The 17,500-nt window shown below is 50.9% G+C and overlaps 1 protein-coding gene across 5 annotated transcripts in view; it reads left to right on the forward strand.

Moving 5' to 3' along the window:
- EBF3 (EBF transcription factor 3) overlaps positions 1 to 17,500 on the forward strand; it is a 123,303-nt gene that overhangs the window by 71,550 nt on the left and 34,253 nt on the right. For all 5 annotated transcript variants that reach the window (XM_019644149.1, XM_019644151.1, XM_019644152.1 and 2 more), the window contains exons 3-4: positions 11,534 to 11,615; positions 15,146 to 15,290. In XM_019644149.1, the coding sequence (XP_019499694.1) occupies positions 11,534 to 11,615; positions 15,146 to 15,290 (227 nt within the window). The remainder of the gene's footprint in view (positions 1 to 11,533; positions 11,616 to 15,145; positions 15,291 to 17,500) is intronic.

A 17,500-nucleotide genomic window follows, 5' to 3' on the forward strand; every position in this document is an offset into this window, starting at 1 on the left:
GGGCCCTGGACCGTGCTCTCTGTTACAAGAGCAGTTAATGAGGCTTTTGACTCTCGGGGAAGTCAAGACTCTTCATCACCAAAAAGAGAAAAAGCACTTGGGTGGATTTTGCTCATTTTGTCTTTGATTTCGGGAGCGTGGCGGGAGCCCATGGAGCCACTGAATGATGGCAGAGTAAACCAGGCAGAGTGGCAGGGGCTGGCCTCCGCACGTGCCGAGTGGCTGCAGTTGGCGTTTTTCACACATGTGACATAGCCATGGGGAAAGGAGTTAAGGAATATGGCTGGCTTTTTTTTTTTTTTTTTTAAGAAACAGGATATTCTGCAGTTAATTCATCCTGGTGGCTTTCCCCAGTTCTTTTAACATCTGCCCAGGGTGAGGATGTCTGGTCATTAGAAAGTGAATGAAAGACTCGCCCAAGTCTTCTGTTATCATAGGAGTAAAGAAGACGTTTGTAAAACCCACTGGGATGTGTTGCTGGCCATTTGGCTGCCAGGGGCCTGCAGAGGTCACGCGTGGTGGCTGGGTGGGTGTGGACAGAGCCCCTGGCAAGGAGGCCTGCTGGCAGAGAGTAAGGTGGGACGAGCCAGCTTAGAGGACGAGTCTGTCCCAAGTTTGTTTGCAGACAGGAGCTGAGTCCTGATGGCACGAGGGCATCTGCACACTCCCCACTGAAGCCTCCGTGGCAAGCCCTCTAGTGGAGACTCGCGGCACTGCGCTCCTCTCTGCCACCGGCACCGGTCTTGTCCCTCTAAAGCCCAGGCTCAGGGTGCATCCTGCCCCATCAGGAGGACAGTGAGGGGGAGCTGGGGGGGGCAGAGGGGCATTCGAGGGCTTCCTTGTGGGCTCCAAGCACAGCAGTGGCACAGCAATGGGAACATGCTGGACTGCCCACGGACCAGGACTGACGACAAGCAGAGGTGACATGCTCTGTGCTTTGCAGAGAGCAGCGGGGGGCTCACTGAGGATGCTGAGCTGCCTTTCCGGGATGGGTGCTGGTCAGGTTACCTGCTTGGAAAGTTGCAGTTGAGCAGCACGCATGGAGGGGCGCTGTCTGCAGGCCCCTCCTAGGGCTGCGGGGGCTCGGGGGGGTCACTCCTGGTCCACTTTCTCTGCTGTCACTGCCCTGGCCCACACCATATCTGTAGAGTCCTGTGTACTCTCTGCTTGCACTGGGGTTTTGATAGTTCTTTACCTTTTTTTTTTTTGTAATTTCAGAATCGTAAAATATTTTAATTTCAAGGTTAGCAATTTTCTCTTGCATACTTAATTTATAATTAGCTGGTTTATAAACCTGTTCTGCGAATATAATTTTACTGTTGCCAAATGTTCTTCATGAATAATTAAGGGCAAATCCCTATTTATCAAATTATTAATATCCCTAATAGCCTTGTTTTCATAAACAACGCACTGGAGTTGGATTTAAGGAACACGTCTCCGAGGGACCCGGTGCTGGTTCCCACCGCGGCCAGGGCCCACTCTGGGTGTCTGCACAGAGGGACGCTTGTGCTGTGTTGATGTCACGGCCCCCGGCCTTCTTTCCTCCACAAAAGCCCAGGTATCAGTAGCTGGACAAACACAATGGCCATTCACCGGTGGGACTGGCCTTCTCGGCCTCGCGAACAATGTTGTTATTTGTTCTAGCAATTCACAGGGAGCATTTTTGGAGGAAATGTAACCGATGAAACCATCCTTTCAGCCTGTAAAGATCTCTTTGGCATAATCCTACCCCCATTAGCAGTGTCCGCTGTTCGAAGTGAGGAAAGCCACTCTTTCGTGGGAGTTTGGGCGTAGGGACCTAAGAAGCCACAGTCCTGGCCTCCCATCAGTTGGCCCGGGGTCGTACAGGTAAGATTTAGGTCCAGGGACAGAGGAATTATTGTAGAGTGCTTCCGGTCAGAAGGAAAATGAAAAACTCACGCTGGTCCCATGTCCCCTCCTCCCTTCAGCTCCCCCAAATGTCGTGGAGGACAACAAAACTGGTTGTCCTTTGTCCTGGTCCCAGAATCCCGATCACCTCACCCATAGCAGGGTCGCAGCTCACACCTATGAGTGGCTGGGATGATTGAAACAGTAAGCACAGCCATGCTGCTGCTTGGGAGTGGCTCATCTCAAAGCAAACTTGAGGGGCGCCTCGGCCAAGAGAGTCCGTGGCGTGGTCCCCGCGCTTCCTGCTGGGCCCCTTAGGGACTGGGCAACTTCTCAGGAATATGGGGGCGGCAGCCCTGGCCGGCCTGGCGAGCCCGGCCGTGTGTGCTTGTTGCCAGTCGCGGGGCTCGTAGTCACCACCCTGCAAGGAGACAGGGGCCGCGCGCCTCTCTCCTTGGGGCTGGCATGTGTGAGCCCACTCACCATGTGTGTGCGACTCCATGTGTGTGATTCATTCCAGAGCAGTTTTAGTCCTCATAAAATATTCATTTTGGTTGTGCAGGGCCCTGTAATTGCCATCCCTCACCCTGAATTATTTATACCTTGCGCAGACTGACAAAGCTTTGCCATGCGGCCCTAGATGAATCAGAAACACAGATCTTTCCTGCCAACAGCATTATAGTTTCACAAAATATGGCACCAGCGTCATTCTGGGCTGCCTCATCTCTAAATCCAGCTTTTCTTGATTTGACATTTTCTTTACTCTTCCATTGTCTTAGCCAGGCAGAAAGGTTGCCTCTTAACTCTGAGCAGCAACCTTTCTTGCTTGCATTATAGCCGCTGTGCTTCAGAGGACTAATGCATCTTTATTGCCCTCACTTTTTTATGCTCAGTAACAAGACAGTGCTTGGGCTCACTTTAGAGCCATATATTATACATTAGCGATAAAATGATGCAAATAGTCCTGAATACTCTTCAAACAGATAGTGGGGATCAGCCTGGATCTAGCTGCTTGTCACAAAAACAGAAAATAAAAGGTGATGTGAGAAGTTGGGCCGAGACGCCCGACCCCCAGGTATGGGCTGTGTGCAGGCCCGGGGGCAGGGGCCCCAGGTGGGGGCGGGCGACTTGTCTGGGCTTCTCTGAGGAAGAATCCTAAATGCATCCGTTCACCGTGCAGCCTCTCCCGGCCCTGGGCTTCCCCCGGCATCTTTGCAGCCAGGTGCCGGGTGCCATTTCCCTGGGTGTCTGTGTTCCGGCATTGGGATGCCTTCCTCCCCAGGAGACACGCACGTGTGCTCTGTGTTTCAGGCTGTCCATGCTGCAGGGGGTGGGCACTGAGAGTGAAGGACAGGGGCGGCGCGGCGGAATATTTAGGAAAAGCCGCGCGAACGCGAATTAGGCGCTGGGAGGACCGAGCCCAGCCTCTGCAAACCTTTCAAAACTAGCAGGGAAAGCAGCCCGATTGGCTCTGAAGGTCGGGAGCGTGCGTTTCTGAGCGGGGACAATGGCAACCTGCAACAATTCCAGGGAAAAATTCCCTTGTGCCAGGGCTCCGGAAAAGCAACTCTGAGGAGTGTTCACATGTGGAGCTGCGTGGTGCGGGGAGCCCCGCCAGGTTGGCCAGATTTGAACACCTTGGTTCTTCCCTGAGCCCCAGAAAGGGATTAATTTATGGCCCCTGGCTCATCAACAAAGGGAGGCACAGAGAGAAGGCCCGGTGCTGTTCCACGTAATGGATGACCTGGACACACATTTCTCTTGTATTTGTTGACACGCAGGAGTAATGAAGTTAAAGCTTTGCACACATGTGCCCCCTCATTAAGCTGCATTACCTGCATTAAAACTAATAATTGCCACTCAGAGCTGTGCCCCCATTAATCATTTATAATGTTTTAATAAGTTTTTAATCAGGACCTAAAAGGGTAGCGAGGCCGGCACAGGCAGGCTCGACACCAGTGTCCTGTGTGCAAGCTCAGGCTTGGTTTAAAATGGGATTTTTTTTTTATTAATAATTCAACCCACAAAGAAGATAGTTCTTAATTAAGCAGGCTGGCGTGGCTGGGGAGGGACCGAGCATCTGAGCCGGGAGAGATGAACAAGCGCTTTCCCACTTGGACATGGGTTGAGGGGGGGGGGAGGGAAAGAAAAAACGAACCACAGAAAACTTCCCGCCTGTTTCGAGAACGATCCCCAATCTCCGTAGCCGGCAGGAATCCCAGTGGCCAGGAGAGCGGCCCCGTCATCTTCTGGTTCCTGAAACCGCGCACACGTGCGGTGGGAGAGGCTGGGAACCCGCCGTGGGGACGAGCACCGGCGCTTAATCGCCGCGCTCCGAGCCCCTGTGAGTGCCTCCCGTGGAGCTGGCAACAAGTCACGGGTGCATCTGATGGGAGCCAAGTGATGCTGGCATTTTTCTTAAGCAAGGAGCTTCGTGATCAGAGCTGGCAAATGGAGCAGTGTCCAGAGGGAGTGAGGAAGCTGTTTTAATGAGCCCGCAGCGAAAGACAAAATACAGACTGATTGACAGCGCGAATGATCTGCTGGGGAAATAATGTCAGGGCTGCATCGCCCATTAGAAATAGAGAAATAGGTAAAGGGGGAAAAAGAAAGATAGGCACTTGAAACAGGAGCCCCGGTGTAAATATAGTGCACTTCACATTTCTTTTGTGTTGTGCAGTTGACTTCTTTTAAACAGATAACCTTATCAAAACTATCACGGAGTATCAGGAGCAGTTACAGAAAATACTAACTAGAATCTTGACAGTGAGCGGGCAGGGTAACTGACAGAGCGTGGAGCTCTGGGATGCATTTGCTTTGCGAGTGTCTACCTGGGTTTTACTTATCTGAACGCATTAAAACCACCCGGAAAAGTTTAATGCAAGTCATACAAATTTCCCCAGAAGGAGGGCTTGGCAGGACCAGTTCTGGAAGCGGATGTGGACGCGGCCGGCAAAGCTATTAAACCCCATCAGATCTCTTTGGCATCATTTTAATGAGAATCATTGCAAAAGTACAAGATCATGGTATCTATAAGTGCCTCTTGACAGCCACTGCTGAAATTGTGATGAAAAGAAAAACCATTATAGCAGAAATTTAGCGATAAGGCTCTTTGGAGGGACGGTGGGGCCTAGTGGGGCTCCAGACTCTGAGGGGTTAATTTTCTAAACCTAATAATGTTCGATAGTGAGGTATTTGTCAGGAGATAAAGAAGTGATAGAATCTGGGAAGTGGGTCCCTGGGCGATTGTAGTACAAATATTGTTAATGCAGTGTGGTTACTCCAGCGAAGGGAAGTAAAATAGCTCTCGTCCACTGGAGACAGGCTCTGCTGCCGTGGAGCACAGCCCCCAGACAAAGGCCAGCAGGCGCTGAACTGCAAGTCAAGCCGCGGATATTTTCAAATCCTCGTCCATCTGCATTTCCGTGCAGGACGTCACGGGTGCCGGGGGATGGCGTCCACGGAGCGCGGGGACCCAGCATGGGGGGCCAGGCAGCCCAGACCTCCCTCGCGGGGAGGAGGGCCCCTTACCATGGACATGTGGGCCCAGCTGTAAAATTCAATACCGTCACCCTCCTGCCCCCCGTCGTGATGACGTCATGTAGGCACCACCACAAGTATATGAGACCCATAACTTGAAATGTACAAGAATTTAATAAGTCTGGTGTTAAAGCAATTTGTCATGGCATATTTGAAGAATAAATCAGACTAATGGACCAGATTTTCCCTCCTGTCTGGCACGAAAGAGCGTGAGCCCCATAATCGCTAATGGCAGGAGTGGGAGGGAAGGAGAGGCCTGACATTAAGACCCTCGCATTTTGGAAATCCGATACGTATTGACCTGTGTACTATCTGGGTGCACAGATCTGATGTCAGCACAATGTAGCTTAGTATGGGGACTGCTCATTACAGGTTTTGTGAAGGAAGCACATTGTGTGTGAGCACCAGGACCCGATCGCCGAGCGCTGCTCAGGAATCAATACCGCAGGACGGATGGCCGCACGACGCGGCGCAGCTGCGGCCCCTGCTTTCAGGGACTTCCCAGTAATTAGCAGGGACTTCGAGGAAGCACTCTGCCGCTCACTTTCTTATCAGTCAGAGAAAAGTCTCTTAAAGGCTCTATCTTTTAATTTGACTCTTTAACTATTTCCTTCCAAGAGCGCGGTCACCCAGTCAGGGCTGCAGCTCTGCCAACACCCCAGAGGGCCGGCCCTTTCTGGGGTTCCCCCCACCCCCCAGTCTCCTTGGGGGCGGGGACTTTTGTGCTGTGATGGAGTTATAATGAGATTGACGCAACTCAAAATTAACCATTTCAAAGGGAACATTCAGTGGCATTCAGTACGTTTGTTCACAAGGTTGTGCAGCCGCCACCAACACCTAGTTCCAAATGTCTTGGTCGCCCCCAAAGGAAGCTGTGGGCCCATTAAGCGGCCGCTCCCCACTCCTGTCCCCAGCCCCTTGAACCCACCAGTGGGCAGTCACTTTTACAGCTGTGGTTTCTGGTTGGTTTTCTAGAAGTGCTCGCTTTTCCTTGTTAAGGTTATTACGTATTAAAATAGTCTCTCACTTTGCTTTCTGGATTCAGTAGCTAAAACGGTGGGGGCTTGATCTGGAATGGGGTGTCTGCGGACCTCAGGACCCTGCGCAAGCTGTCGGCACCATCACATGCCAGCGCCTTGGGTTTTTTGATTGATGACACAGAGGCCCCTCCATCACCATGTTAGTTTGCTGCTTATGAAGAGTTGTGCCTTAAAACAGAGAAGCCTCCCCGTCCCCTCCCCCTCCCGCAGAAGATACCAATATTGTTACTTCTTGAGTCAGATTTTCCGTATCTCCCCTCACTGAGGGCAGAAGAGAGGCCCTGTCTTCTAGGCCTGGCGGGAGGGGTCTGTGGGCAGCCAGGGCTCTTTCCTCTGAGCGACACTGAGCCTGTGCTGAGGCGGCGGCCGAGGGAGCCTGCTCGCGTCTTCACCCGGACACTCACCCTGTCACTCAGGCTTTCAAGCACTGGCAAGACCAAGCAAGCCTGCAACAGTCTAAAAAGTAACAATTAAAAATTTAAAAGAAAAGCAGCCCCCACATACAGGGCTCCTGAGATGCTGAGAACGCGTGCTTTCAGACGCGCGCTAGCCACACGCCAAAGGCACGCCGCTAAAACAGCTGCAAATTCCCCCTTTCTCCTCGGTCACCAGGGCGCCCACAGCAAGCCCGCTGCATTTCTGAGGAGACAATCCAGTTCTCCTTTGACCAGAGGGAAGGAGATCATTAATACGTGGTGAATGGCTTCCGTTAGGTGAGAAACAGCAGGACAGGCGGTGGGGACCAGGGCCATTCACTCCTAACCCTCGCCGGCAACATCGTGTTGGTGAGTTGCCCCTTTTGACAAAACTGGGCAAGTTCTTTGCTGCTCCGGATAGAGGGGGGAGAGAGGGATGGTGTCAGGAAATGCGTCTCCTCAGCTTTTCTCTGACAAACCAAATCCATTCCTTACGTAATTGATAACGGCCCTGGCCAATTATTCCACACATTACAATACACAGAGGCCCCCTTTCCGGGTTTTGCTGTAATTAGCTATGCTAATATCCCCTTCATTGGCCCTAATATTGCCCAACACCTTTTGCCATCCCGGAACCCACTGGAGCCCCGTGGCCTGTCAGGGCCGCTGATTATTGAGAAGGATCGCTCTAATCAGACATAATTGCAGCTAATTTTTCTCTCCTGCTCTGTGTTGCCAGCGCCTAATGCCACGGACTCCTTGATATTCCATTAAATTACAATTAAACAGCCTCCTTTGTTTCTGATTGTCCTGAACAACGCCACAAAGTTCTACAGCCGCTTAAAGGAGAGCTGTTTGGTCCTAATTGCCTGCTCACTCACAAAGGGCCAATTTACACAATACCCATGTAGAATTTAAACAGTTCATAACGTAATGGATATTACACAGGAGCCTAACACTACAATTAAAATGATTTTCATCAGATAGAGAAGCTCTGGTTAATCAGCTTCATAAAAGTAAATATAAATGAGCTAATTCATAGCTTAACCACACAGAAAGGGAGCTGACTTTGATATTAGTTGCTGTGGTGGGGGCTCGCCCGTCGTGTGTGACACCCAGAGTGGGCGCCACTGAACATGGGCGACCCCATTGTTTGTTTTAGGCCCTTTTTGGGCATCTCGGTTCCTCTGCTTAGAGCGGGAGTTGTTCCGGATTACTTGGATGGAGGTGCCAGCAGGACCAAGCTTGCATCTTTCTCCAGCGGGCACAGCCCTGCTGCAGCTCTGCTCAGAGCAGTGGAGTAACTGCCCCTGTGGCAAGGAGGGCGGGCCTGGGGACTTCTAGCGCAAACTCAAGGTATCAGTTGCTGGACCTGGCTGTCCCGTCACTGCCCTTCCAGGCAGAGGCCCCGCGTCCATCTTTACAGGGTGCTCCCGAGTCGGCGGGGTGGGGGGCCCGCTGGAACCAGCTCTTCTGCCTGAACGCCCTGAAAGAGGAAACCTGACTCCAAAAGTAGTGTGAGCACCCCCCCCACACACCCCGTAATCCCCACCCAGGACCGCCCAAGATTCCGCCATCCTTTCTGAGCAGAACATTCCTGGGGAGTTTGGACTGGTGTGCAGTGTGCCCTGAGCTGCTGCCTGCCCCTCCTGCCTGGGAGAAACAAGTAAATAAAGGCCATATTTCAAGCTTGATTTACTTCGGTACCTACTGTGAAAGATGACGACTCTTTAGGGAAATAAAGACAGGGTCAGGGAATCAGTGTACATAATGGTCATTTTGATGATGGGCCAACAGCTGCAACGGGAAACACACTGTACACAATTAGGCATAATGTACTAATGACAGGTTAGAATTTTTATCGCCTCTGCGCATCGAGCAGCAAATCCATGTGCAGCGGTAATAACGAGTTTATTGGTGTTAAAGCAAAGATTTTCTGACAGAGGAAAGATTTTTGCTTTCATAACAAGAGTATTAAATCCTTTGTGTACCAGCCCCTGGAAGTGAGATATGTAAAGTGGTTGTCAGATAGTTCTTAGGAAAAAGCCAATTAAAGGGTAATTGAGTAAAGGATGAGAATTACCATTTGACTGCACATGTCCGGCATTCCGTCTCCTCACCCCTCCCCAGACATCGTCACAGTGCAGGTCACCGAGCACTTGCTAGTTGGAAATATACACGTGCTCCGCACATAGCTGCATGCGATGTCCGCAGTCACGTGCTGGCCAGACTGTGCCGTCCACCCTATGAGGGCTTCCTTGAATCCTTGAATGAAATGTAACCAAAACGCGGGTGAAAAGTTAAGTGCAAGGCCCGCTTCCTCCCAGCTAGAGCGTGCTCTGCCTTCCCTGCAAACGTGCCTTACTTGGTTTGTGTGTTTGGGACCTGAGTGCTTCCAGGGCTGCACACCAGGCACCTTTCCCGAGTCCTTACAGTGCTTGTGAGACACGGGTAGGAGCACGTCCAAAATAAGTGTGTGTGTGAGTGCATGTGTGCGTGTGTGTGCATGTTTGCATGAGTGCATGTATGTGAATGAGTGTGTGCACATGTGTGTGCACTGTGTGCACGTGCATGCATGAGTGTGTGTATGGGTGTGCATGTGTGTACCTGTGTGCCTGTGTGCACGTGTGTGTGCATATACACATTGTATGTGTGTGCGTGTATGCATGTGTGCACACATGTGAGTAGGCATGTGTGTGTATGTGTGTGCGCGGGCCTGCCCCAGAGCCAACCCCTGAGAACACCCGTACCCAGCTCTGTCTGGCTCCTGCACCTGACGATGGGGAAGGCCCCACTCTCTCTCTCTCTCTCTCCTGGCGACACACATGGCAGTGGCCGGTCAGACTGACCTCGAACGTGCTCTGTTCCCTGGGAGGTGGAAGGGGAAAGTGGCTTCCATGACATGGAGGAATTTAGAGAGGCCCCCTCTGGAGGGGGAGGTCTTTCGTGTCATGAAAGGAGCCCTCGGAGACGGCCCCATGCAGACGGGCAGCTTCTCGGGCGGCGCCTGCTCAGATTAGCCGGGTGGTAATGTGTGGCATAATTGCACCGCGTGGCTGTCCCCGAAGTGAAAACCTAATTGCCTGACAGGACGATAACTTTGTGCGCCTTCACCTTGTTAGGCCCTTTCGGATGCAGCTCAGGGCAGAGTGGCCGCAGGTGCACCTCATTTACCTCTCCGCAGAGCATGCGGGTTTAATTGCACAGCGGTTGTTAGGAAAAATTGGTGGGTGGAATATCAAGTGACTTACTGTATGCTGATGGCAGATGGCGTTAAGAGGCACTGTGAGCTAAGTGTCTAGGTGAGGTGAGTTAACACAAGATGTAAATTCCGGCCTAAAACAGCGAGGCCGCGCCGTCTGTGGGAACGTTGAATGCAGCGGCCCCTATTCTCTTCCCCATTCGTCCGCGCTGCTTCTGCCCTGGCGGACTCGCCCAGGATGTGCTGGGCGGGCGTTAGAGAAACGGGCCTCAGTCTGCTGAGGCTGTTTAGTTTCGGATGTGATTGTTGTCAACAAGGAAACTTGAACATGAGGGTGAGTTTGAGGCAATCGTGTAGAACTTTCTAAAAAGTTAATGATCATCAAGCAGGACAGATGCTATTTGGAAAGGAAATGGAGAAGGCCTTTGGGCACAGCCTTGCTGGACAGGGTGCTCAGACACCTGCTGGGAGCACGTGTCGGCACAGAGACGCCACCATCCTCGGCCCATGGTAGATGAGGCAGAGGATGTGCAGGGACAAAACCCCCTGTAGTCCCCATGGTTGGTGTTACAGCCAGGCTCCCAGTGTTCGTATTGTAAGCCAGAGCATCTGCACTTGACACTAAGTGTGTAGGAATGATGTTTTTGTCACAGCATCTCAACACTCTGTCAGGACCCCTGAATCTCCACGCCTCAAAACGCAAGGGCAGGGCTTGGCGGGAAATGAACCAGGCTCGTGCGTGGCCAGGGTACACCTGCCTCTCTCTTCCCGTCTGGCCGAACAACAGTTGCATTGCCACATCAAGGATTGTTGATTCTTCCCTGATAAACACATGTAGCCCCTTCACGGATGTCATTGTGGCCCCTCAAACAACAGCTGCAAGTCCTTTTTTAAGGGTTGTACCTTTCAAAATCCATCTTTAAAAGTGTGTTTAACCTAGGTAGCAATGCCCTCTGGGGTTAGAGCTGCCAGGTAGCATACAGCAGGTCCAGGTAAGCTTGAATTTCAGATAAACAATGAATACATTTTCAGAATAGGTATGTCTCATAGCATAATTCTCCTAAAAAAATTTGTTTACCCGAAATTCAAGTTTAATTAGGCATCCTGTGTTTTCGTTTGCTGCAGCTGACACCCACATCTGGGGTGGATGTTTCCTCATTGGTTACTGGTCAGTCATGCGAAGATCTAGGCAAGAAATGGCCACTCCAAGTCACGGTTCTTATTATAAAACTTGGAAACCCATAATGTCCAGACAAACGTTAAGTGACTGTTTTCACACGCGGAGGTTGTTCCGCGCTGGCCATTAGAACCAGGGCGCCCGCTCCGAGTTTCCTGCCCTATCGCCCCCTACAGGGCAGCTAGCAGGCGGCTGTGGGGTAATCTCCACCACTCCCCATGCAAGTGCGTCTTTCAAGTGTCTTTTGTCTGATAATCCTAACAAATATCCATTTTTTGTATTTTTGTAGATTCTTTCTAAAGTTTTTCCTCAAGTGCAATCAGAACTGTTTGAAGAATGCAGGCAACCCTCGAGATATGCGGAGATTCCAGGTACACGCTTCTCAAAGATGCAGGGACCGCAGTCCTGACTTTTCAGATGAAATTTGAGTTCTCTGATGTTGCAGGATGTTCAGCAAAGGCTTTTAGTTCTCAAGGGCTTGGGAGCAAACTGGAGTTGGTTCGCTGGAGGACCTCCTTAAACCAAATGCTTTAAAGATGAGCGGGCATCCTCAGTACCCCAGGTTCAGTGAGTCCAGTCACGGCCCACGAGGAACCGACTTCATAGCCCTGAAAACATGGCCTGAGTTTTTGCCCCCACCACAAGGTGTGCTCTCAGGGTGGGCTCCCTAGCTATCTGGAAATCAGAGTTATCAGAGCTGTAGATTCAGTAGGGTTCTCACATCCATCCTACCATGGTAAGGCTCATGGGCGTGTTTCGAAAGACTGTTTTAGAGTTTTCTCAAATAGAGTCCTCTGAACATTAGTCTCTAACTCAGCCCATTCCCTCTCTTATACATGGCTGTCCATGCGTGACCAACTGGGATTTGGAGCCCATTCTGGAAACCTTCTTTTAGGGATCAGTTGCTTGATTGATTTTTCCTGGGGGAGAGCCACAATGCAACCTGTGGGGTACAGTCAAGACCTGGAGCCCCCTTTGAAGCGAGCTGCACCCTGTTGGATGCGGGCAGGCCCTGCACATTCCTGGACGTTTTGCAGCTCAGCTCCCCTGCCCTGGGCTGTCACTTGTCCTTGCCCTTCATTTCACACCCCGTTCCTAGACTGCTGTTGGATCTGGGCGGACCCTTTCGCCACAGAGGGTTTCATCTTGAGGAGAGAGGTGGAGAGCTGCTTGGGTCCCGGATAAATGATCAGCAAGTTCATATTTTCCTAGCTTTTGATTGTGAATGATTATGGGGTTCCTTCAGGGCGAAGGGTCCTCTGCACGTATGATGGATTGACTATTTTGCTGGCTTTACTTGTAAAAATATTTCGGGCCAGGTCACCAACCTGCTGCTGGTCCTAACCAAGCAAAGAGGACCTTGGCAGCTCATGGAAATGATGGCTGGATTGGATGAGCTGGCCACCACATTGCTCATGGTGTTTTTAGAAATTTAACGTATGCTTCAGTCTTTTAGTGAAACACGTGACATCTGCCTTTACAGCCAACCAGCCAATCAGAGAAGGGCCTTGGGGCTCGCCCAGGTCCTGGTCTGAAGCCGAGGACAGTGCCCCTCGCAGACAGTGGGGCTGCCTCTGTCTTCCTGGACGAGGCTTCCCAGCTGCTAGTGCTCCTTCCAAGCAGAGTGTAGGTCACACAGTCGTCGCCTATGGCACAACACAGAGTCAGTCACAAGTGGAGCCTGCAGCTACTAGAAAGACTTCCTCCAGTCCCTTTAGCTAATCTCCCGCCTCTCAGACGGTTTAACTGGACTTAACAGGAGGTCAGGGCTTATACCATATTTCCAGCCGCTGTGACAATCTCAGCACCTTTTTGCAGGTGCTCTGCAGGGCTGGCCCGGCCGAGAGGCAGAACACGGGCCTGTCTGTTTTCTCTTTGCCGAGCTGTGCTCTTTTCCCTTGGTGGCTGACCTATATATAGACGACAGAGCAAAGCCAGTGTCCTTTATTTTATTTTTACCTTTCTTGTTTCTTTAGCATAGCACGGTCTAGGGACTTTAAAAGGGTCAAGTCTGTGTTTCAGTGTTAGTTACGTGTCTTTGCGTCACGCTCACGTGACGTGTTGGTGCAGTTCCCTCAACTCCCAGGGCGGGGCCCGGTACACAGGCCAGGACGCGGGTGCCCGGGTCAGCAGGAGCAGCCCTGTGTCCTCTGGGCCGAGGCTGCCAGTGCACAGGTGGCACAAAAGTGGTGTCAGAGCCTGTTCCCCACCTGGGAAATGCAGCATGAAAGACAAGATGGTGAGAGGCCTGGACCTGGACCTGGGGACCTGATGGCACTGACAGCATTTTGAGGCTCAGGGGCCTGATGTTGTGGAGACTCTAGCAGTCTTGGTGGTGCCACAGGGGAGAGAATCTTCATGGAAGCTGCCCTGAGGCGGCAGCTTTGGGGGTGCAGGGGGTAGCGCCCCTGCTTCGCAACCTTCTTGAGGGGCCTGAGGGTTTCTTTCTTTTAATGAAAGATCAATTACTAACACATGTATTCATATGTACATGTGTAGCTTTGGCCTTTCTTTAACCCTTAAAAATAAGATTTATTTATTTTTAATTTTTTTACTAATAGAGTTGTTTTGAGAGCAGTTTTAGGTTTACAGGAACAGTTTACAGGAAGCACTGAGACTTCCAGAAAGTACTCAGACCCCTGGGTGCCCCCCCTCACGGTTTCCCGATTAGGAATGTTTTGAGTTGCGTGGTGCATTTGCTATGTCGGATGAACCAATATCGATACATAGCTACTAACTCAGGTCCATCGTAGCTTTGGCTTTTCATAGTCCCTTTATGCATGGAAGGCAGCTGTGGACATGAGACCACCGGTTCCCTGCTCACCTCAAGCCATATGTTTCTCTGTGGTGCTGGTCCCACCCCCCACTCCCACACGTGGCAGAGAGCCAGGCTCCCTGTACCCCAAGCCCAGGCTGCACCCCAAGTGCTGCTGCGAGACCCACACTGAACCTGGGCCCGTCTTTGCTGCTGCAGCTACTCTGATAGGGATAACAAGCCACACGGACCCGCCCCTGTGAGAGAAAACCCCCAGGCTGGGAGGTGATTTCCAGCGTCCCGAGTCCATAGGCGGGGGTGGGTGGGTGTGGGGGGGTGGGGTGTGTGCCACTCTGGAATGCTTGTCATAGGTCACCTGGGAAGGCGTCTGGGGTCAGCAAGGCCGTCCCCTGTGCACAACTTCCTTTACTGCTTCTACCAGGAAGCAGCTGAGAGTAACGGGGTCATTTCCACCATCTCTTTCCTGGCCACCCTCCAAGCCTGGACCTGAGAGGGGACCTCTCGCTCCTGCAGAGAGGACATTCCCTGGGCAGGCCGGGGTCCTTACAACAACCTCGAGAAAGGGATTCAGAGCACTTGCACTATTCATATTCAACTAGGCCTTTTCAGATGCCGAAAAGTTCATCACCAGACATTGGGTGTAGTTGTAAAATGGACCTGGGAATCATCTGATGATAGAACGTAGGTCGTAGGAAGGCTCCTGATTTATGAAGCCTTTTTTGGCAACTGAATCCTCACAACTCTTGGAGGGAGGACAGCCTCAAGTGGACTAATTTTAATTAGATAAACTATCTAATCAATAGGTACGAACAGATCAATCAAAACAGCAGCTTTAAAATGAGTGGCCAGAGGGGTGTTTCTGCAGCTAATGGCTAGAAGAATATTTCTCTGAATTGAGTTCACTTGTTAGCATAATAGGAGATTAAACTGTAATTAGGGGAGCAGGTTTTGAAGAGAAGCGATCTCGAGTCCGAACCAAACCAAACCAAACCACCCCCATGAGCCAGAGAAGCTGTGAGCACGCGTCCGTCTGTCAGGCAGTGCGGACGGCCCAGGGAAAGCACCACGTTTCAGGGGCTTTGTCACCTGACCGACTCCGGCTTCACATCCGCTTCGTCTCCGCAGGTTGTTGTGTCGACCACAGTCAACGTGGACGGCCACGTGCTGGCCGTGTCCGACAACATGTTTGTGCACAACAACTCCAAACATGGGCGCCGGGCGCGCCGTCTAGACCCGTCAGAAGGTACGGCCCCTTCTTATCTGGAGAATGGTAGGCACATGTTACATGTCTTTTTTTATTTGCGATGCTTCTTTTTCTTTGCACCATCCTTTATGTTGATTCATGTCCAGCTACTGTCCCCCGGCCCCCCTCACTGGGCAGACCCCTTGTGCCCGGCAGGGCCTGGGTGTCCCCCAGAGTGGACCGGGACAGAGGCCTCTCCGGCCTGTCCCTTCATGGGGGCCCAACTTTCCCCCTCACCTCACCCCTGCCATAGCCTTCACTGTATTGGTTTGTTTGTTTCTAAGCTTTCTTTTGCTTAGAGCTTTTCTTGAAATTTTGATTTATTTGGTCTCATTTTGGCTTGTCCTCAGCCCCCACCCAGAAGTCCATTCCCAGGTGCTTTGTGCACCTTTCAGTAGGTGGTTACATCCTGGTCCCATCAGCTCATAGTGGACTCAAGGGACATTTCCTACCCTTGGAGGGAGGGGAGGAGAGGTGGGGGGGAGAGAGGGAGATTGTGGTGGGGGCAGGGTGGAGGGGTGAGAAAAAACGGCATGTTTTGTGCCAAATGCTTCCAAGTGATGGACTTCCTGTTTTGCTTATTAAAAGAGAAGAGTTTTGGTAAGAGTGACAGGCAGAGAAAAGTGTTCTTGGACTTGGAGTCAGAACTCAGAAACACAGACGCAGAGGCTCTTCCCAAGCCCCTCACTCCGCCCTGCTGCCAGCTCACAGAGGTCCCCACGATATGTCACTTCCCTTGAAAGGAAGACCCTTTTCCTCTGTAAAACATTTCATATGAATCATGAGAGCCTGACCAATAGGAATTGTTGGGAAAGTTAATGCGAGGTGGTTTTTTTTTTTTTCTAAAGTGAATTGTAAACAAAGCAGCATGCTTAAATCCGTTAGAGCAAGGAGCCCATAAAACTAAGCGGTTTTAAGACACAGCCTCTACTCTGAGGTCTCGAAGTCAGGAGTCACACTCGAAGCAGACAGACACGTTCACAGGAAAATGAATGAAACATCTGCACATTCTCAGAATGAAATACCATTCAGGCATAAAAACTGGAAGACAATTTATGAATCTGCCGTGGTCCACAAAAATAAACTAATTTGTTTTTCTACATTAATGACTAAGGTATAAGAGAACGCAAATATAATAATTAAAGGTCGCCTTGGGCGCCGGAGTCATTAGAATCTGTGACGTACTGTTTATCTCCTTCCTATGCACTGGAGGTGGGTGTGTGTTTTCCTTGGCAACCATCACTAATGAGGTTCACAATTAAGAAGGTTGAGTCCCCATCCTCCATCCCTGCCTCCCCAGAGAGCCGGAGCTCGCAAGGCGGTAGGTTCAAGGAGGGCCCCTCAGCCCTCTGGTGTTAGGTTGTAGTCTGGGTCCAAAATCAGCCTCCTCTAATGAGCTATTATGATCTGAGCACAGCACAAGTATTTATTTTTGTAAGTAGCATGAAAAAGCATTTGACTTTAAGCGGAAAATATAGCATTTAGAAAAATAAAGGCCACTCGTGGGTACCTTGGAGATAAAACCCAACTAATCCAAAGCTGTTCGCAGAAGCGGTCTTGATCAACATTTTTTTTAATGTTTGTTTCTCAATGTTTTTAATCAACATTGCAACCGAACCACTTTCTTGCAAAGAGATTGAATGCCTCGTTCCACCCCAGAAAGTGACTCCTCATAGTAAAACACAAAAAGGTGACTCTGAGAACCAGCATAGAGGTCTTCAAGAAAAGGGCATTTGTCATAAATAGGAAGGGTTTTGTCTGTGTGTGTGTGTGTGATGAATGCAGGGTTCTCAAGTGCCCTACAAAACAAGACAGGGTTGTCTCTAGAATAAAGCGATGTGTACCCCATGCGTCCGTCACTTCCTGAGAGAGCTCACACTTAGGAAGTTCATTGTAAGGGCTGGCCACATCATTCCCAAAGCCTGTTTACCACACCTCCTGCCTGGTTAGGACATATCATAGGGGTGGGATGTTGGCTTTGAGTCAGTCCCACATTCTTTAAGGAGAAAGTGCCCCCATAAACCACAGATCTGTGCTTCTGTGCAGCCTCTCCTGGCTAACACCTCATTATCCAATCATCTAATATTCACCAGCAGTGTACACACTCGCTGATGGTTTCCAAGTAAACGAATTCCCCCTGCTGCTGCCGCGGATGTCTGCCACCGTGTCCTTTGAGCTCACAAAAAGCAAGGCACATTATTTACAGTATTGAGCACAGGCGAGGGGAAAACAACCAT

This window comes from Hipposideros armiger, unplaced genomic scaffold, assembly GCF_001890085.2.
Source record: "Hipposideros armiger isolate ML-2016 unplaced genomic scaffold, ASM189008v1 scaffold_85, whole genome shotgun sequence".
Classification (NCBI taxonomy): Eukaryota; Metazoa; Chordata; class Mammalia; order Chiroptera; family Hipposideridae; genus Hipposideros; species Hipposideros armiger.